This window comes from Pecten maximus, chromosome 5 (genome assembly GCF_902652985.1).
Source record: "Pecten maximus chromosome 5, xPecMax1.1, whole genome shotgun sequence".
In the NCBI taxonomy this organism is placed as follows: domain Eukaryota; kingdom Metazoa; phylum Mollusca; class Bivalvia; order Pectinida; family Pectinidae; genus Pecten; species Pecten maximus.
Window position 1 is genome coordinate 29740427 of NC_047019.1, and position 22010 is coordinate 29762436.

The 22010-nt window shown below is 35.2% G+C and overlaps 1 protein-coding gene across 1 annotated transcript; it reads left to right on the forward strand.

The window, feature by feature from the left end:
• Positions 1 to 16: 16 nt before the first annotated feature.
• LOC117327759 (protein FAM221A-like) lies at positions 17 to 19258 on the forward strand. Its single transcript, XM_033884889.1, has 8 exons — positions 17 to 443; positions 11000 to 11078; positions 11751 to 11845; positions 12146 to 12336; positions 15546 to 15758; positions 17765 to 17878; positions 18142 to 18254; positions 18557 to 19258. The coding sequence occupies exons 1-8, from the start codon at positions 367 to 369 to the stop codon at positions 18656 to 18658; spliced, it is 984 nt and encodes a 327-aa protein (XP_033740780.1). The 5' UTR covers positions 17 to 366; the 3' UTR covers positions 18659 to 19258.
• The last annotated feature ends 2752 nt before the right edge of the window (positions 19259 to 22010 follow it).

Sequence of the window (22010 nt, forward strand, 5' to 3'; positions counted from 1 at the left end):
CTATTAAAGGGTTAACATTAAATGCGCCATTAATCATGTTTAGGCTCTGAGGAAACGTCGTGTAATTAAGAGTTATTTCCCTTCTTCTTCCTGTTTACATGTTGCTAGCTGAGCGGTTCAGTATGTCGAAATCAGAAAAATAGTTGATGAATTTGCTGCTTTTTGCAACAGCTAATACACTTTTCTTTGCATTGACAGCTCTATAGTTTACCTGTTAATAACAGAGAACAAAGATGCATATTATATAAAGTACAGGTTGCCTTTAATTTTGTGATTAGTTGGCTTAGCGGTAAAGAAGGTTAGCTGGCAGTGAAGACAATTTAGCGCTGACAAGATTTTAATAGTTCGTTTCGATCATATCCTAAGATGGCAGAGAGACAGTACCATTTGAAATTCGGTGGAAATGCTGGCGCATCAGTTGATGCTTACCTGGAATATAAACGGTAAGTCTCCTAAGAATATAAGACTAGCCTAGACATGTCCCCGAGGTACAAGTGTACCTATAATAACTAATTAATAATAACAACAATAATGATAGTAATAACAATGATAGTAATGTAACCCTGGTAAATACTAGCCGCAATATACCGCTCGGCTAGAGAGATCTTCTCTTTAGCTCGATCGGTTGAGCGTAAGACTAGTAAGCCAGAGGTCCCGGGTTCGATCCCTAACGGAGGCAGTGATTTAAATTTAATTAATCATGTGCTCTGTTACATTGGCGCCCATGTAGGGACTCGGGAATGATACTCATCGCTGCTTGCGAAAGCATCGCTGTAACCCCTGGAAACTCGAGGACGAGTTCTTTCCTGGAGGGGGAGTATGTAACCCTGGTAAATACTAGCCGCAATATACCGCTCGGCTAGAGAGATCTTCTCTTTAGCTTGATCGGTTGAGCGTAAGACTAGTAAGCCAGAGGTCCCGGGTTCGATCCCTAACGGAGGCAGTGATTTAAATTTAATTAATCATGTGCTCTGTTACAGTAATAATAAGATAAATTAATATAATTGCATTTAGTGTAATTGTAATTTTTCAGTAATGAAAAACAGTGTTGTATGATGATTCTGATTGATAAATAAATAAACAGTTATGAACAGCAGTTATAACAACAACAGCAGCAACAAATATCATCATTAACGGTAATAACTATGAATATACATTTTTGATGAAACAAATTAGGGGAAACATTCTTGCAAATTGCCCCCAACAAGAACCCAACCTGGTATCCTGTGTGACCACCTCCACCATTAAATTACCATCCCAGCCAAAGAAACACATTCTGTTAGCTGAGTGACATGGTAAGACTGTATTTAATATGTAGCGGAACTGAACTTGGTCGATCATCAGCGACCAGGTAGCTCAGTGGTAGAGTGTCCGTCTAGAGTTCGGAGGGTCCCCGGTTCAAACCCCGGTCTGGCTGCTACATTTTCTCCTCCTGTTACATAATTTTCGAGCCTACCCTTGTTTAAAGCATTGGGAGTATGCTTAGCAAGGTGATATCCGAACTTGTGGTCTTCGGGGGCGATGACTTGAAAAAGAGGATGGAGGAATGTCTATAGCGGACTGGACTGGGTCGATCATCGGCAACCAGGTAGCTCAGTGGTCCCGGTGTCATGTGGGATTTGTATCCCCCATAGGATAAGTACCCGGATACTAAAACAGGCCATAGGATTAGTATCCGGGTACAATATATGGCCATAGGATAAGTATCCGGATACAATAAATGGCCATAGGATAAGTATTCCCCCCATAGGAATTGTATCCCCCCCTAAAATTTATCATAAGGTAACAATGTAAGAATTTTGAAAAGCTTTTTTATACCGTTTAACTGCTTTAAAAGGTTGGAAAATAAAGTATTATCATATAATTTCATTTTTTTTTTCTCTTTAACTATTTAATAAAATTGATGAATTATTTTAAAACTGTTAAAAATCATTTGAATTGTTGATCAACTCTGATATAGTCACTGAAGCAGTAATAATTGAAACTTATACTGAATATAAAGTCTGCCCTGTGTCACCTGGGGAAAGGTAAACCTGTTAGATGGCCCCAGGGAATATCTGTCATAGTTAACGTTGACAGTGTTGTTTTAATCATTATTACCTATCACCTGTTCACCTATGTAGATGTTGGAGTGGGGTAAAAGAATAAATCATTAAGTCATTCTTAAAAAGAATCTGAAACAACCAACATGAACTTTGAATTCATCAACCAAATCACAGATTTTCTTCAGGGTCCCACTGAAAAGAGGAAATGAATCATGATCTATGTGCTGTAAAAAGATGTGTGATTTTAAATCACTAAAGTGATCATTACTTTAAATTTTGTGTTTCATTTCTAGTGAATTAAAGAATTGACTTGTTATTATGTATTTAGGACATTTTCAAATGACACAAATATATGTTCTCTCCAAAACTGTTAAAAATGTTCATGGTCTGAAGAATTGCCTATAGATGCAATGAAATAGTGATAAAGACATGTTATCAAGTTTTTCTTTTTCTTTAAGTATTACTTCGTTCGTTAGGATCGTACTCAACAATTTCATCATATGTAATAATGATCGAATCAAAGTTAAACATACATTGCACACTTTATTTGTTAAATTGTGCTGACTGTTGAATTTATCTAGAAAAAAATACTTGAAAAGTCGATGATAGGAACAAAAATCATCAAAAACTGCATTAACAGCTGATTTCTGTCTTCTTCAACTAGATAGTTTATCGTTTTCAATCACACAATCATCAGTTAGAACAAAGATTTTATAAACATGTATGTGAATGATAAGTGTGTCTGAATACATACAGTTAACATTCAACCTAAACAATATTTTATAAGGAATTTGTATCACCCCAACTTTATGTCAGTTAAACTGATTTCTATAGCCATAGGATTTGTATCCCCCCTACTTTATATAATATAAGTTGATTTCTATAGCCATAGGAATTGTATCCCCCCTACTTTATGTCAGTTAAGTTGATTTCTATAGCCATAGGAATTGTATCCCCCCTACTTTGTCATTTCGGCTGATTTCTATAGCCATAGGATTTGTATCCCCCCTACTTTATGTCCGTTAAGCTTATTTCTATAGCCATAGGAATTGTATCCCCCCTACTTTATGTCCGTTCAGCTTATTTCTATAGCCATAGGATTTGTATCCCCCTACTTTATGTCATTTAAACTGATTTCTATAGCCATAGGATTTGTATCCCCACTACTTTATGTCATTTAAACTGATTTCTATAGCCATAGGATTTGTATCCCCCCTACTTTATGTCATATAAGTTGATTTCTATAGCCGTAGGATTTGTATCCCCCCTACTTTATGTCATTTAAACTGATTTCTATAGCCGTAGGATTTGTATCCCCCTACTTTATGTCATTTAAACTGATTTCTATAGCCGTAGGATTTGTATCCCCCCTACTTTATGTCATTTAAACTGATTTCTATAGCCGTAGGATTTGTATCCCCCCTACTTTATGTCATTTAAACTGATTTCTATAGACATAGGATTTGTATCCCCCCTACTTTATGTCATTTAAACTGATTTCTATAGCCGTAAGATTTGTATCCCCCCTACTTTATGTCATTTAACTGATTTCTATAGCCGTAGGATTTGTATCCCCCCTACTTTATGTCATTTAAACTGATTTCTATAGCCGTAGGATTTGTATCCCCCCTACTTTGTCATTTAAACTGATTTCTATAGCCGTAGGATTTGTATCCCCCCTACTTTATGTCATTTAAACTGATTTCTATAGCTGTAGGAATTGTATTCCCCCTACTTTATGTCATTTAAACTGATTTCTATAGCCATAGGAATTGTATCCCCTCTACTTTGTCATTTCGGCTGATTTCTATAGCCATAGGATTTGTATCCTCCTTATTTTATGTCATTTAGGCTGATTTCTATAGCCATATAATTTGTGTCATCCTCTACTTTATGTTAGACAAGAGGCCCAATGGGCTTAACGGACACCTGAGTTTTGAAGGAATCAAGTTAATTTGATTGACCCTTTTTGGCCCCGCCCATCAGGCCAGGGGTTCAGTTAGGGTCAACATGTGCATACTATCGAGTTTTCATCCCATGCTCAAACCTATTAACAAAGTTAGAATGAATTCCAATAGAAATCAAACAAATGAAAGTCAAAATTGTGATTTCCTTATACAAGAGGCCCAATGGGCCTGTATCAGTCACCTGGCTCTACAGCAAGTTTGCAGATGATTGAGGTCATTTCTACAGATTCTATGCTGATAACCAATTTATTCAAATATCCGAGTAAAGTAGGTTGATTCATTTCAATAAATTTCTAGTCCTTCATTCTAGCTAACTATTGGCTTAATATCGGGTCTTGGTGACTCTTGGCTATAGCAAGATTTACAAATATTTCTACCCTGTGACCTTGAATGTAGGTCAATGTCATTCGTTTGAACAAACTTGGTAGCCCTTCATCCCAGCATGCTACAGACAGGCCCAACCTCAAGTACCTGAGCCTCTTGGTGTTTGAGAAGAAGTTGTTTGAAGATTATAGCCTATTTGACCCATGTGACCTTGAATGGAACTGTTTATTAGAGGCTAACGAAGATAACCCAGTAATATAGTGACCAGTTGCCATAGCAACCATAATTTTGAGAAAAAGAAAGTGGCATGTACATCTACACATGATCATTAATCTTTGTGTGAAGTTTAATTGGAATCGTTCAATCGGTTTAGGAGGAGTTGTCCGGACAACATGTGTCGACAGACAGATGGTCGGACGGACGGACGGACAACCTGATTCCAGTATACCCCCCTAACTTCGTGGCGGGGGTGTAATGAAACATGGTCTAACAATAACGGGTGGGCATACTCATGTTCTATCAAAGTAACAAGATAGGTACAAACATGGTCTAACACTAACGGGTGGGCATACTCATTTTCTATCAAAGTAACAAGATAGGTACAAACATGGTCTAACAGTAACGGGCGGACATACTCATGTTCTATCAAAGTAACAAGATAGGTACAAACAAGGTCTAACAGTAACGGTTGGGCATACTCATGTTCTATCAAAGTAACAAGATAGGTACAAACATGGTCTAACAGTAACGGGTGGGCATACTTATTTTCTATCAAAGTAACAAGATAGGTACAAACAAGGTCTAACACTAACGGGTGGGTAAACTCATGTTCTATCAAAGTAACAAGATAGCTAGTTTACATGTTTTGATAGTATTAGTATAACAAAAGGCAATGTAGATAATATTATAGATAAAGATAACTAAATGTTATTTTTTGCACAACAAAAGATGTGACCCTTAGGTGATTTCAGTATAGAATTATACATAGAATATTGGCATTATGAGTACTGTTAATCACTTACATTTCGCGTGGGATTTATTTTCCCGTTAATTAGCGAGGAGAGTAAAACGCGAGTTCAAATCCCTTGCGAATATTTATATAAGAATGACAAGAATAAGTGGCGTCCATTTTGAATCTATCGTAATCTTTAGTTGGTGAACAGACATCGCCATTAAAGTATATATCTAGAGTGTATTTTTATATCACAAAACACCAAAATTTCACACACAAAAAACCCGCTGAAACCTAATTTTGTAGTTGAACTCCGACTACAATACCTTCTAGACGATGATTTAGTTAATTTAAGCGCAGAAGGTCTGGTCCTGAAGATCCCCGATGGTCACCCGGAAGACGTCGTACTTTATTACCTGCGCTGTTGTTTATGTAAGCTTACATACATATATGTCGTACTTCACATCACTTGATTCTACATGTTTGTTCACTGTTTCTGTAATTGTAAATGTAAGTGAGCTTATGGCATGGAGCGGCATCGTCGTCCGTCCGTCAACTTTTCCTTTAAATCGCTACTAGTCCTAAACTACTTAGTGGATTTTGATCCATGTTTGGTCTGAAGCATCCTTGGGTGAAGGGAAACCAATTTTGTATAAACGGTGGGTCTGGCCCCCCAGGGGCCTTAGGGGTGGGGCCCAATAGGGGAAATATAGCAAATTCTTTAAAATCCTTCTTCTTCTGTAGAAATGAAGAGATTTGATTCATATTTGGTCTGAAGCATCCTTGGGTGAAGGGGAACCAATTTTGTATAAATGGTGGGTCTGGGCCCCCCGGGGCGTGGGGGGTAGGGCCCAATATGGGACTACAGCATATTCTTTAAAATCCTTCTTCTTCTGCAGGAATAAAGGGATTTGATCCATGTTTGGTCTGAAGCATCCTTGGGCGAAGGGGAACCAATTTTGTATAAACGGTGGGTCTGGCCTGAGGTGCGGGCCCCAATAGGGGAAATAGAGATTAGTCTTTAAATTGCTAGTTGTCATAAAGTTTTTAATGGATTTTAACCAGATTCTGTCAGGAACATCCTTGGGGGAAGGGGAACAGAGTTTGTATAAATTTTTACTATGAACCCCTAGGGGCCTGAGAGGCGGGGCCAAATAGGGGAAATAAGGTTAATCCTTTAAATCGCTACTAGTCATCAAGTTTTAAATGGAATTTAACCAAATTTGGTCAGGAATATCCTTGGGAGAAGGGGAACCGAGTTTGTATAAATTTTTACTCTGAACCCCCAGGGGACTGAAGAGTTGGGTCTGAAAGGGAAATAGGGTTAATCCTTTAAATCGCTATTATAATCATAAAGTTACAAATGGATTTTAACTAAATTTGGTCAGGAACATCCTTGGGGGAAGGGGGAAAGAGAGTTTATATAAATATTGATTCTGACCCCCAAGGGGCTTGAAGGGTGGGGCCAAATAGGGTAAATAGAGATTTGTCTTTATATCGCTACTAGTCATAAAGTTTTAAATGGATTTTAACCCAATTTGGTCAGAAACATCCTTGGTGAAAGGGGAACAGATTTTGCATAAATGGTTACTGTAACCCTCCATTCCATAACTATATGTATAGCATCGCTGGACATTAAGGGATAAACACAATTCTTATGTAAAAATAGGCCAAAGGGTCTTTCCCCACCCTAAGGGAATAAGTTTCTTTAAACACAATTATGTTGTAAAAATATTCCGTAGGGTCTTTCAGTCCCTTAGAGAGTATGTGTATTAAAATTAACAAATTGAACATGAACATTATTTTGACGTTTGGTCAAATCCAACCAGGTGAGCGATACAGGCCCCATGGGCCTCTTGTTTAAATTGGAGATATGTGGCGTGGTCATGTCGGTTAAATAATGCAGAAAAACTATATATGAATGGGCGTGACACTTTTATATAGCCTAGAGGTGTATACTGGTATGGTACATACAATTCTGTATAGACAGACATCGATATCACATTACTTTTCTTGTACCGTCACATGACTCTCATCAACAAAATGGCTACCAACATGGAAATATCGCCAACCTGTTACCGTCATTCGTGAATTTGAAGTCATTTTGAGGTCAGAATCCATGAAATTATATATCCGCGAATGAGTCGGATGATGTGAGTTCACAAAAATTATTAATAAGTGATTTACAGTATACTGCCACAAAACTGTTAGACCATGCTCATGCCTATCTTGTTACTTACATAAAGTAGGGGGATACAAATCCTACGGCTATAGAAATCAGCCGAAATGACATAAAGTAGGGGGGATACAAATCCTATGGCCATAGAAATCAACTTAATGACATAAAGTAGGGGGGATACAAATCCTATGGCTATAGAAATCAACTTATATGACATAAAGTTGGGGGGATACAAATCCTATGGCTATAGAAATCAACTTATATGACATAAAGTAGGGGGATACAAATCCTATGGCTATAGAAATCAACTTATATGACATAAAGTAGGGGGGATACAAATCCTATGGCTATAGAAATCAACTTATATGACATAAAGTAGGGGGGATACAATTCCTATGGCTATAGAAATCAACTTATATGACATAAAGTTGGGGGGATACAATTCCTATGGCCATAGAAATCAACTTATATGACATAAAGTAGGGGGATACAAATCATATGGCTATAGAAATCAACTTAAATGACATAAAGTAGGGGGATACAATTCCTATGACTATAGAAATCAGCCGAAATGACATAAAGTAGGGGGGATACAATTCCTATGACTATAGAAATCAGCCTAAATGACATAAAGTAGGGGGGATACAATTCCTACGGCTATAGAAATCAATTTAAATGACATAAAGTAGGGGGATACAAATCCTCTGGCTATAGAAATCAGTTTAAATGACATAAAGTAGGGGGGATACAAATCCTATGGCTATAGAAATCAGCTTATATGACATAAAGTAAGGGGGATACAATTCATATGGCTATAGAAATCAGCTTAAATGACATAAAGTAGGGGGATACAAATCCTATGGCTATAGAAATCAACTTAAATGACAAAGTTTGGGGGATACAAATCCTATAGCTATAGAAATCAGATTTAATGACATAAAGTTGGGGGGATACAATTCCTATGGCTATAGAAATCAGCTTATATGACATAAAGTAAGGGGGATACAATTCCTATGGCTATAGAAATCAGCTTAAATGACAAAGTTTGGGGATACAAATCCTATAGCTATAGAAATCAGCTTAAATGACATAAAGTTTGGGGGATACAATTCCTATGGCTATAGAAATCAGACTAAATGACATAAAGTAGGGGGGATACAAATCCTATGGCTATAGAAATCAACTTAAATGACAAAGTTTGGGGATACAAATCCTATAGCTATAGAAATCAGCTTAAATGACATAAAGTTTGGGGGATACAATTCCTATGGCTATAGAAATCAGACTAAATGACATAAAGTAGGGGGGATACAAATCCTATGGCTATAGAAATCAGATTCAATGATATAAAGTAGGGGGGATACAAATCCTATGGCTATAGAAATAAGCTTAACTGACATAAAGTAGGGGGGATACAAATCCTATGGTATAGAAATCGATCAGCTTAAATGACAAAAAGTAGGAGAGATACAAATCCTACGGTTATAGAAATTCACTGAATTAATAAACAAATGAGGGCCATACAAATCGATCCTATGGCTATAGAAATCAGCATATTTATGTTAAAGGAAGTTATTTAAAAGATAGATTATTTTTGTTTTGTTAATAATGTATGTATCCAATTTATCTTGTCAAGTTGTGAATGGAGAAAACCATATTTAAACGAACCAGCAAAAACTTAATTTTTTTTTTAATAATTGATGTTAAAATCCATGTCTTTCTGGAAATTGGAAAAAATGGTATGTTTATATATATACCTTTAATAAATCAAAGCCATTATTAAATATTCATTTATATCACACAGCACTAGGTAATAACTTATAGTTATAGATTATATATAATAATAATTAATACTAAAGAAATATGGACAATATAATAATAGTAATAAATGTTTAAATAAAAAAATAAGCCTAAATCTTTATGAGCTATTTTCTTTAAACCACACCAAATCCTAATATGTATAAGTTTAAGACTTTTTTAATTAATGCTTTTCACAACACACGGTACATCATCCACATTAAATTCACACCTGTCAAGTCCATGGCCATCCTGTTGATTGTGTGTACATCACACCCTGACCCCATGCATGACTGCTCACCACCCCCTCCCTAATTGTCTTTGATGACAATCATTATATACACCTAGGTTAAGAGTCACCAGGTATGCAGAGAGGAACACATATATAAAAGTGAACAGGGAACCACTGCAAATTGTATATATCATTTTTGCTGTCACTTATATTGACATGTCATGATTAAATAGATAAGTCTGTGTATAAAACATACACCCCTGCAGTCCATTCTCCCAATATCTTAAAAACTCCTTTAATTCACTAATTATCAAAAAAAAGAGTTCATTAATACTTTCTAGTATATAAATTCATTGTATTGAACACCCATATACAGATAAGGTTTCGTATGAATAGGGGGGATACTTTTCCTATGGGGGGGATACAAATCCTATGGCCAGTTTTAGTATCCGGATACAAATCCTATGGGGGATACTTATCTTATATGACAGCGGGTTTGAACCCTGGTCTGGCTGCTACATTTTCTCCCCTCCTTTTACAAATATGTACATGTACAAGCAACACGGACAGGTTCCTAATACACAGTTAACGAGGTAAAGGTATATTTATGTACATTGTCAATATTACCACAGATCCAATATGTACATATGCATTAATGTTTTACAGCATTATGTAATCATTGCTTTTTTTGGGTGGTTTGGTGGCACAAAAGTATTAACACACTTGCCTTTCATCTAGGCGACCAGAGTTTTATTCCCCAATCGGATGTGAAAAGGTATGGGGTCACTTGTATGACCACCTGGGTTTTCTCCGCGTTCTCTGGTTTTCTCCCACAGTATAACTCCAGGTACGCTTCCATCCGGGCCAACAAGAGTGATTAATATAAGTTGGTTAAACTTGTTTCACATTTGTTTTATAAAAAGCTTACATTTATACTTTACAGCATTATGATGTTACACAGATCCAATATAAAGTAGATTACAGCACTGTAATGTTTACACAGATCCAATATAAAGTAGATTACAGCATTGTAATGTTTACACAGATCTATTATAAAGTATTTTACAGCATTATGATGTTTACAGAGATCCAATATAAAGTATATTACAGCATTGTAATGTTTACAAAGATCTATTATAAAGTATTTTACAGCATTATGATGTTTACAGAGATCCAATATAAAGTATTTTACAGCATTATGATGTTTACACAGATCAAACATGAAATAGATTACAGCATTATGATGTTTTAACATACCCAATAGACTTGTAAAGCAGATTTGGACTCAGCTGAATGTCTTTGAGTTTGGAGGTCAATTATACCTGTAGGTAGCAAAGGGTTACATGTGAGTCTTAAGGGTTGAAAGGTTTGTTGAAAAAGGGAAGTGTGAAGGGCTGAATAATGGTGGCTAGGTAGCTCAAAACTACAAAACTTACTTTTAAGGCTTTCAATTTCATTTCCAGGCTTTAAATTTGACTGACACACGTTTTATCAATATTCCAGGATAGTTGGGGAAGATGATGGTGGTGTCCTGTTTACACCTGAGCAGTATGAAGCTTACAAGAAAAAAGTTCTGCCAATGGTAAGTACATTGAATATTTAATAGAACATAATCAGATGTTTATCAATTTCATCTTCATCACCTATATTTGACTAAAGATGTAAGATGCAGGATAATTTTTGGATCAGATGAATGTATTCATTCATTCATATTTGTCAAGAAACCAGAGTTCCTAAAGAAAATCCCATGTTGTTTCCATGGTTAAAGGCAATTATCCATTACACCAAATACCTCCATTAAATGAATAGGCAGGTTATCCTTATAAGTTCGTTTTTCAGACATGTAAGTTCTTGCTTGTTATAGAGTGTTTGTACCTTTACTGTTTAAATGTTTCTTAAAAATGATGGGGCTGCAGTAGCTGAGTGGTTAGGGTGTCCAGACACTTTATCACTATAGCCCTCCACCCCTTGTTTGTCACTTCAACATGCATCCACATGGGGCAGTTGGCTGGTACTGACCGTAGGTTGGTGGTTTTTTCTCCGGGTACTCGGGCTTTCCTCCACCTCCGAAACCAGACATGTCCTTAAATGACTTTTGCTGTTGTAAATATGACGCTGGACAAAATAAACCAAACCAAATCTTAAAATGATTGATTGTTTTGCTACAATTTGTTTTTGGTTTCTTTTGTAGACACATTATGTTATCTTCCTATATTGTTTGATTGTTTTTCTTTTTTCTTTTTTTTACATTCAGCGTCTTAAAAACAGAATATTCACAGCATGGGCAGCTCCAAGTGGCATGGACTGCAAACTTGTAGGTCCAGAAACAAGCTGTTTTTGTACTCATAAGTAAGAAATTCCACTCCTAAATCATCTTTGATTGTAAATTAGTTTGAGATCATTTAATTATCAAAGTTTGAGGAAGTTCCTTTGGAATTTCTACATTAATGAGAAAACTGTCAAGTTTATCTTTGAGATGTATGCAGATATATGCATATTCAATTTGAGTTTAAAATGTTTAATTTCAACAAAAATCAGTTCAGTTTCAGAAATATGTCCAAAAGATAATTATTACCCAGATTACTTTTAATATCATAAATATGGTGATTGTGATAACTCCTAACTATAATCCATGTTCTATATTTGTAGATACTCTAGTCATAAGACAGATTTTGAGAATATACCCGAAGATCGCCCGATACTGTTGCCCTGTAAAGTGAAGGGGTGTGGCTGTGTCACCTACCATTATGTACCTCGCAATGGGAGCATGGCCTTAAGATGTACCTGTAAACATTTCTCTGATGATCACTCCTCAAAACAACCATACAAATGTAAAACAGGTGAGGTTTTATGGATGCTCACCTGATTTGTTTGTTTGAAACCTAATTTGATTTAAATATAATTAGTTCAATTTATTAACATAGAGTAACTCTTTATCATAAGTAAGTGTAAATGTGTAGTGTTTAATCATTTTGAATGATAGCTGTGAATATTAAAGATTTATCATTAAAGGGGGCTGCAAATTATGAAGGATTTCATTAATAAAGCTGGCTGTAAATTTTGATATGAAGGATTTGATTATTAAAACTAGATATTAACTTTGATATGAATTATTTAGTTACTGTATTAAAGTTTGCTGTTAATGTGTTTAATTTAATTATTAATCAAAATGGTTGTAAATTGTTAAAGGTGACTGTAAATGTGTTGGGTTTAATTGTTATAGATGGCTGTAAATGTGTAGGGTTTCATTGTTATAGATGGCTGTAAATGTGTAGGGTTTAATTGTTATAGGTGGCTGTTAATGTGTAGGGTTTAATTGTTTTAGGTGGCTGTTAATGTGTATGGTTTAATTGTTATAGGTGGCTGTTAAAGTGTAGGGTTTAATTGTTATAGGTGGCTGTAAATGTGTAGGGTTTAATTGGTTTAGGTGGCTGTAAATGTGCAGGGTTTAATTGTTATAGGTGGCTGTTAATGTGTAGGGTTTAATTGTTTTAGGTGGCTGTTAATGTGTAGGGTTTAATTGTTTTAGGTGGCTGTAAATGTGTAGGGTTTAATTGTTTTAGATGGCTGTAAATGTGTAGGGTTTGCTACTTTATTAAAGGTGATGGTAAATGTGTATGGTTTAATTGTTACAGATGGCTGTAATGTGTAGGGTTTAATTGTTATAGGTGACTGTAAATGTGTATGGTTTAATTGTTATAGGTGGCTGTTAATGTGTAGGGTTTAATTGTTTTAAGTGGCTGTAAATGTGTAGGGTTTACTTGTTTTAGATGGCTGTTAATGTGTAGTGTTTAATTGTTTTAGGTGGCTGTTAATTTGGAGGGTTTAATTGTTTTAGGTAGCTGTTAATGTGTAGGGTTTAATTGTTTTAGGTGGCTGTAAATGTGCAGGGTTTTCTACTTTATTAAAGGTGATGGTAAATGTGTATGGTTTAATTGTTACAGATGGCTGTAATGTGTCAGGTTTCATTGTTATAGATGGCTGTAAATGTGTAGGGTTTAATTGTTACAGGTGACTGTAAATGTGTATGGTTTAATTGTTTTAGATGGCTGTAAATGTGTAGGATTTAATTGTTTTAGGTGGCTGTAAATGTGTAGTGTTTAATTGTTTTAGGTGGATGTTAATGTGTAGAGTTTAATTGATTTAGGTGGCTGTAATGTGTAGGGTTTAATTGTTATAGGTGGCTGTTAATGTGTAGGGTTTAATTGTTTTAGGTGGCTGTAAATGTGTAGGGTTTAATTGTTATAGGTGGCTGTTAATGTGTAGGGTTTAATTGTTTTAAGTAGCTGTAAATTTGTAGGGTTTACTTGTTTTAGATGGCTGTTAATGTGTAGTGTTTAATTGTTTTAGGTGGCTGTTAATGTGTAGTGTTTAATTGTTTTAGGTGGATGTTAATGTGTAGGGTTTACTTGTTTTAGATGGCTGTTAATGTGTAGTGTTTAATTGTTTTAGGTGGCTGTAATGTGTAGGGTTTAATTGTTTTAGGTGGCTGTAAATGTGCAGGGTTTGCTACTTTATTAAAGGTGATGGTAAATGTGTATTGTTTGTTTCAGATGGCTGTAATGTGTAGGGTTTCATTGTTATAGATGGCTGTAAATGTGTAGGGTTTAATTGTTTTAGGTGGCTGTTAATGTGTAGGGTTTAATTGTTTTAGGTGGTTGTTAATGTGTAGGGTTTAATTGTTTTAGGTGGCTGTAAATGTGTAGGATTTAATTGTTATAGGTGGCTGTAAATGTGTAGGGTTTAATTGTTTAGGTGGCTGTAAATGTGTATGGTTTAATTGTTACAGGTGGCTGTAAATGTGCAGGGTTTAATTGTTACAGATGGCTGTTATTTGTAGGGTTTAATTGTTTATAGGTGGCTGTAAATGTGTAGGGTTTAATTGTTATAGGTGACTGTTAATGTGTAGGGTTTAATTGTTTTAGGTGGCTGTAAATGTGTAGGATTTAGTTGTTATAGGTGGCTGTAAATGTGTAGGATTTAATTGTTATAGGTGGCTGTTAATGTGTAGGGTTTAATTGTTTTAGGTGGCTGTTAATGTGTAGGGTTTAATTGTTATAGGTGGCTGTTAATGTGTAGGGTTTAGTTGTTTTAGGTGGCTGTAAATGTGTAGGATTTAATTGTTATAGATGGCTGTAAATGTGTAGGGTTTAATTATTATAGGTGGCAGTTAATGTGTAGGGTTTAGTTGTTTTAGGTGGCTGTAAATGTGTAGGATTTAATTGTTATATATGGCACTGTAAATGTGTAGGATTTAATTGTTATAGATGGCTGTAAATGTGTAGGGTTTAATTGTTTTAGGTGGCTGTAAATGCGTAGGGTTTAATTGTTTTAGATGGCTGTTAATGTGTAGAGTGTAATTGTTATAGGTGGCTGTAAATGTGTAGTGTTTAATTGTTATAGGTGGCTGTTAATGTGTTGGATTTAATTGTTATAGGTGGCTGTAAATGTGTAGGGTTTAATTGTTTTAAATGGCTGTTAATGTGTAGTGTTTAATTGTTTTAGGTGGCTGTAAATATGCAGGGTTTAATAGTTTTAGATGGCTGTTAATGTGTAGGGTTTAATTGTTATAGATGGCTGTTAATGTGTAGGGTTTAATTGTTATAGGTGACTGTAAATGTGTAGGGTTTAATTGGTCTAGGTGGCTGTAAATGTGTAGGGTTTAATTGTTATAGGTGGCTGTAAATGTGTAGGGTTTAATTGTTATAGGTGGCTGTTAATGTGAAGGGTTTATTTGTTTTAGGTGGCTGTAAATGTGTAGGGTTTAATTGTTTTAGATGGCTGTTAATGTGTAGAGTTTAATTGTTATAGGTGGCTGTAAATGTGTAGGGTTTAATTGGTTTAGGTGGCTGTAAATGTGTAGGGTTTAATGTTTATAGGTGGCTGTAAATGTGTAGGGTTTAATTGTTATAGGTGGCTGTTAATGCGTAGGGTTTAATTGTTATAGATGGCTGTAAATGTGTAGGGTTTAATTGTTATAGGTGACTGTAAATGTGTAGGGTTTAATTGTTATAGGTGGCTGTAAATGTGTAGGGTTTAATTGTTATAGGTGGCTGTAAATGTGCAGGCTTTAAGAGCTCCTATACATGTGGTTGTGGAGAACCATACAATACACATCAGATGATAGTGGAAACTAAGGAAGAGAGATTAGCTAGAGGTCATCCTGTTGGTCAAGATGGAGTGCCCTACCAGGCTATGGGTGGGCTGACTGGCTTCTCTTCACTAATGGAAGGCTACATGAGACTTGACCCAAGTGGTGCAGGTTAGTCCATTAAAATAAATCTAATGCTCCATTCAAAGCGTCTGAGGTGTAATTGCTGATTTGTAAACATTTCAGAGACTTTGATTAGAACAATGTCAAAAATGCAGTCGCAGTTGACAAGACAAAATGGTTCCTTGTGTGAAAATCATTGAATGCAACATTTTAGGATATAACTTTCATTGAAATTATTTTGAGAACGATAATGATTGTATGCAGATCTCACATATTCTGTTATCAATGAAAATCATTTAAACCCTTACTGCAGATAGCTTGCTAGGTTTTTATATCAAAACAGGTATATGTCTAGCTTGGCATGTTTACTGCAAGTTCATTCAAAAATGGATATTAAAAGTTATGCCATATTCGGTATGAATAAGCAACATACAAATGTAAATGTTGATATTCCCTAGCCTTTGTTGTATTCAAGTAACATCAGGAAATAAGGGATTAATGAAACACACTTCCATTATGATAATGTTTATATCTATTACACTTGTATCACAATATTCAAGGTTGGCAAAGTATCAATACAGCATGAGATAAAATGTGTTCACTGCCATATAATTGCAGTTATATTTGGTAGCGTTTATGTAAGTTCTGGACTGGATTCTGTAAAGCATTTCAGATGAAAGGTATATCTCACTGTGGAGAGATCAATGAGATAAGACATTTTTCTTATGGCAGCCAACCAAAGGAAGGATACGTTTATATTATTGAGACATTGTCTCACTTGTTCTCTAGGAAGACTGATTTTCATGTTTGTTTTTCAAGGAGGAATTCCTTGCCATCAGAGAATCCAATTGAGAACTGTTTCCTGTAGATGTATATTTCCCAACATAGATAAACATTTAATTCTCCTTACACATAGAGTTTGCCTGTATTTCCCAACAGAGATATACTTATTTCTCCTCACACATACAATGTACTTGTATTTCCTTCACAGAAATTTGTTTATTTCTCCTCTCACATAGAGTGCGCCTTTATTTCCCCAACAGAGATATACTTATTTCTCCTCACACATAAAGTGGGCCTTTATTTCCCCAACAGAGATATACATATTTTACAGAAATGTACTTATTGCTCTTCACACATAGAGTGCGCCTTTATTTCCCCACAGAGATATACATATTTCTCCTCACATATAAAGTGCGCCTTTATTTCCCCAACAGAGATATACTTATTTTACTTATTTCTCTTCACACATAAGGTGCGCCTTTAATCCCCCAACAGAGATATACTGTACTTATTTTACTTATTTCTCTTCACACATAAAGTGCGCCTTTATTTCCCCACAGAAATATACTTATTTTACTTATTTCTCTTCACACATAAAGTGCGCCTTTAATCCCCCAACAGAGATATATGTACTTATTTTACTTATTTCTCTTTACACATAAAGTGCGCCTTTATTTCCCCACAGAGATATACATATTTCTCTTCACACAAAGTGCGCCTTTATTTCCCCACAAATATATACTTATTTTACTTATTTCTCTTCACACATAAAGTGGGCCTGTATTTTCCCACAGAGATATACATATTTCTCTTCACACATACAATGTACCTGTATTTTCCCACACATATATATATATACTTATTTCTCCTCACACATACAATGTACCTGTATTTCTCCACAGATATATATACCTATTTCTCCTCACACATGGAGTGTGCCTGTATTTCTCCACAGAGAAATACTTATTTCTTCAGTTATCTTACTGTTATAATTAACAGTATACGGTTTGTTTATTTAAAGGGAAAATACCCTTATGTTTAAAACGTTGCAACGACAAGGATGGTGATAGAATTTTTGTCAAAATACAAAGAAGTAATGTACATAACGTACCCATGAAATGGTAAAAACATTCAGAGGAGTACAAGTAAAATAACTGACCTCTGTTATGACTTATGACAAATACAAGTGAAGAATTTAAATTATGTACTTCGATCTGCCTTATACTATAAGTTTCGTTGTAACTGAAAACTGTGTTTTAATTTATCGACAGGTGCACCTCCCGTAGAGTTTTTAGACCAGCCTATCACTTCATCAGACCATCCTTTCTTACGTGGAAATGTACAATCTATCAAACATCATCAGACGAAGCAAAGAGCTATAGCAGGTAGTGTTTAATCACCAGTACATACTTTATCGATCAGAATATTGTCTTTGGTGAAATAAAAGTCAACACTAGAACATCAGTTACCAATCTAATTAAAATTAGACTTGTTATTTCCATTCCTCTACGATACTCTACGATACACTGCAATACAAGATCGATCTTGTATTGCAGTGTATCGTAGAGTATCATAGAGGAATGGAAATAACAAGTCTAATTTTAATTAGATTGCATCAGTTACATACATATTGTTTGCTGGTACTCAGGGGGTGCTGGACGTTCAGATGAGACGGATGCTGATCTGGCTGAACGGATGTCAGCTATGAGACGCCCAGGGGAAACAGACATGGACTATTTTGAACGAAGATACCAGGAAAGGGTAAGTTATGTTACAAATTCTGCTGAGTAGACCAGAATTATTGAACAATTTAGATTTATGAAAAATGGTTGGTTCAATCAGTGGTGCATACAGATAACATTTTTGGAAAAGAAATAATTTAAGTTGTTTATAATTATGTCTGTTGAAAGCTTGTAATTAAGTGAATGGTATATACTAGAGAATGTATTGAACAACAAGGCAATTGTTATTTTCTAGTGAGTAAATTGAACCAGAATAATAAGTTTGCTTCCTTTTGGTGATTTGATTTCTTGTAATTCTGTATTAGTCATTTTATTTTATAGCAAAAAGCCGAGCGAGGGAGAGGGCGGACAAAAGCGCTTCCTGCCTCTAGAACGGTGGGAAAGAGGACAACTCCTAACAACAAACCACCACCTAGGTCATGAAGCTTTGACGATTTTATTGATGCTAATTCAGGGTGATGAATTAATTGTTTAATGCAACACACACATGTTAATTTTTGAAAAGTGGAAGGTAATCTGAAGTTGAAACATATTGACCATTGTGAATCGATCTCTAGTCCAGTCTTTTATTGTCTTTATTTATATATATCCCTAGGTGTTTAGAAATATCTGAACAAATATCTCAGAATAAGGCTTAGAGTCCAAGAATAAGGCTTAGAGCCCAAGAATAAGGCTTAGAGCCCAAAGCATCACAAGTACATACAGTTATTATTTGGAGAAATAATGCGAAAGAACTTTTTACGTAAGTCACTCATACTTTTCAACAGAAACATGTATTAGTTGAGGAAGCACTGTTACACTGACAACTGTTCTCATTAATGGCTAGTAGCTATAAAATACAACAAAATGATTTGTACCCAATATACAGGTATGGCCAGGGTTTAAAACTTTATGTGCATTCCCGGTCTCATCTACTGATAAGATATTGTTTTTGGGTTATCTTGTGAACGCCCTTGGTGTTATCAGTCGATAATACTAGCTGTCTATGACCTATTTAATAATATATTAGGTAATATATACATATAGATGTCTGAATCTCACGAAGGTGATTTTTTTTATGTTTTTTTTTATGATAGACTGTTATCATAGTTTGTATGATAATGGAACTTGCTACATGTATTCTTTTCTGAAATCGACAAGGAATTATGTATCATAAAATACACCAACCGGCCAATAGATAAGTTTGAATAACTTCTACCAGGTCCCGGTTTTATCAACGTTCTTAAAAAATACCATAGGAAAACAATAATTGGATTTTTGAAAAGAATTTTTTTGAGACTGGCCACAGGTGAAATTAAACGTACGAGAAAAAAAATATTAAGACATCATTTTTAGAATCAGGATTATTTAACCTGTTCATGTGCTCTACGTCACGTACCACAGCTGATTCATTGTCGCCTGTAATACAGTATATAACGGTATTTATTTTTAGAGTCATAACGTTTCATGGCGAGAAACATTTTTTATTTGATATAAATAATTGACGAACAATTTAAGCAAGAAGCAAAGAATCTTCGATATTCTTTTTGGAAGTATTTTGGTGTCCGTCAATGAGATCATACAGTGTGTACCTACTAACCTGATGACAACCTAAAACTAATCAGGCATATTTAAACCGTGCACTTATGACTTTATGACTTATGTTCTGGATACTGAAACACGGCGTGTTCCACAAACAAATCCTTTCTCAGAACGAAGATTTTTTCTTCCGTCGTTATATAATGTAAGGCTAAAAATGAATGTCATGACTCTAATGTCCTTCGAGACCAGGGTTTCCTTTAGGCACGCGATCGCTATATTGTTACGGCAGTGCACCATATTTTGCTGGTATATTCATCTGTTATAATGTGATTTCTGAATGGAATGAAGAAATAGTATTCGAGCTCGGAAATAAAAAAAATCGATACCGTTATGGACTTGATTCTGTTTAGTACCCTAGTCAGGCTGCTGACAATCAATACGTGGTGTATGTACTTACTCTGTCTACCACCGAAATATTATAACAGTGTGATTGTGATGGACTACTAGTATGTCATGTCTTGACCACCTCTATATAAATAATATATATGTACCACTATGTGTTTTATCGTTACTGCATACTGTAATTTTCGACCCCGTTTAGTTTTCGCCATTTTCGTCCTTTGAAGGGTATTTTTTGAAAACCATTTAGGGCGAATTTTAAACGGGGCGATATGTGTTGTGTTACTCAAGGGCGAAAATAACCTGGGGCGAAAATTGCCAGGTATACAGTATTTACACTTGGCCTGTTGTATAGGATTTGTAAGTAATCGGTTGAAACAGAATGAGCTTTAAAACACTCCATTACGTAAACTCTATTTAAAGGGACGTTGTTGACGTTATACATCAGTAGATTATCAGCTCACAGTTGGCGTGATGTAAATGTATACTTTTGACAATATTGTTGTTATCTATTTGTTAAATTATCTATTTTAAATGACATTCCATTTCAATGTTGAAACATATAATTATTTAAACAATCACATTTTATAGTCGGGATAAGAAAACCTGCAAGATCATTTCTTTTTTCGTGTCAGTTTGTTTTATTGCTTTTCTTATACTGTGTAGGGCTTATGACGAATATGTCATTTAAAAAGGTTCATATACACTGAATGAACATAAAAGTGTATGCAATGTTTCTGAATGAATGATTCGTTTTAGAGGCTGCAATGTATAAATATGCAGTAATTATGAGATTTTTTTTAGAAATACAGACTTGAATGATACAGAGTACTTGTTTGCATATTTTCAATATGTTTTATTCGATATGTGTCCTTGTGCCTGTCTTTTGTTATTTTATATAATTGAATTAACTGTTTCGTTTTTTGAAACAAATTTGTGACATTTTTTTTTTTTTTTTAATATTCTGTTGAGATAAATGAATCCAGCATAAACAACAGTGAATAGTGTTATCCTTACCTGTTACGATCCGTATTGACGTTCATCTACATGAATATAATTATCAAGCTCTTCTATAATTCTGCAACTCATCATTTTGGTCGCGCCTAAAATGGATTATATTTCAATAACATTTCTAATAACACGTGTTTTGATGAAATCTGAGATAGATAATTGCGTCCACGGACGGGAAGGCCGAACGATGATATCCAATGTTCGATTGTACTGTCGCTTAATGAGGACGGTTACCGATGATACTTCTCTATTGTGTCTCGTTGAGATAGCATACACGAGCAAGCGGACATTCATAGGATTTGGAATCGATAAACAACATATGAACCCCAGGAAACATAAAGGGTAATACGACAAGTTGTTTTTGACCCGCTTTGCAATTCTAGGGCTAATCTAGGTTAAAGTCACATTCTCAAAAATAACGGAGGATAATTGCAAAGGAAATGCCAGAAATATATTAAAAACACATCTGAGTTCATATTGCACAAGGAAATATATTTCCCGATGAGATGATGTCTACCATAAGACATTCACATGGTCTAAATCAACCTACATCTCTCGAATCTCATGTTGTTAGGATTCAACCAGTAGACGACATCAATCACATCAGTTAAGTTATTGGAATTATTAATCGGTGATGCGTAACTACGGTAGATAGAAGAAGCATTTGTGTTACTATTCAGAAATGGAAAAATGATATTTGGCGGTCAATCATGCCAATGATACAGCTTAATTGTAAGTTTTCGCTGCTGTTTATTTTGTAAATAAAAAAAACTGGCTAAATGTTGATGTTGAAGGGTCTGTAGTGTCCTCGTTTTAACTTATGTAGGGTATATCCTATATATGT

Coding starts and splice junctions, on each gene's coding strand:
- LOC117327759 (XM_033884889.1), top strand. CDS start 367: ATGGCAGAGAGACAGTACCATTTGAAATTCGGTGGAAATGCTGGCGCA. Junction 11,846..12,145: donor AGCTGTTTTTGTACTCATAA/GTAAGAAATTCC, acceptor CTATATTTGTAG/ATACTCTAGTCATAAGACAG. Junction 17,879..18,141: donor GAAGCAAAGAGCTATAGCAG/GTAGTGTTTAAT, acceptor GCTGGTACTCAG/GGGGTGCTGGACGTTCAGAT.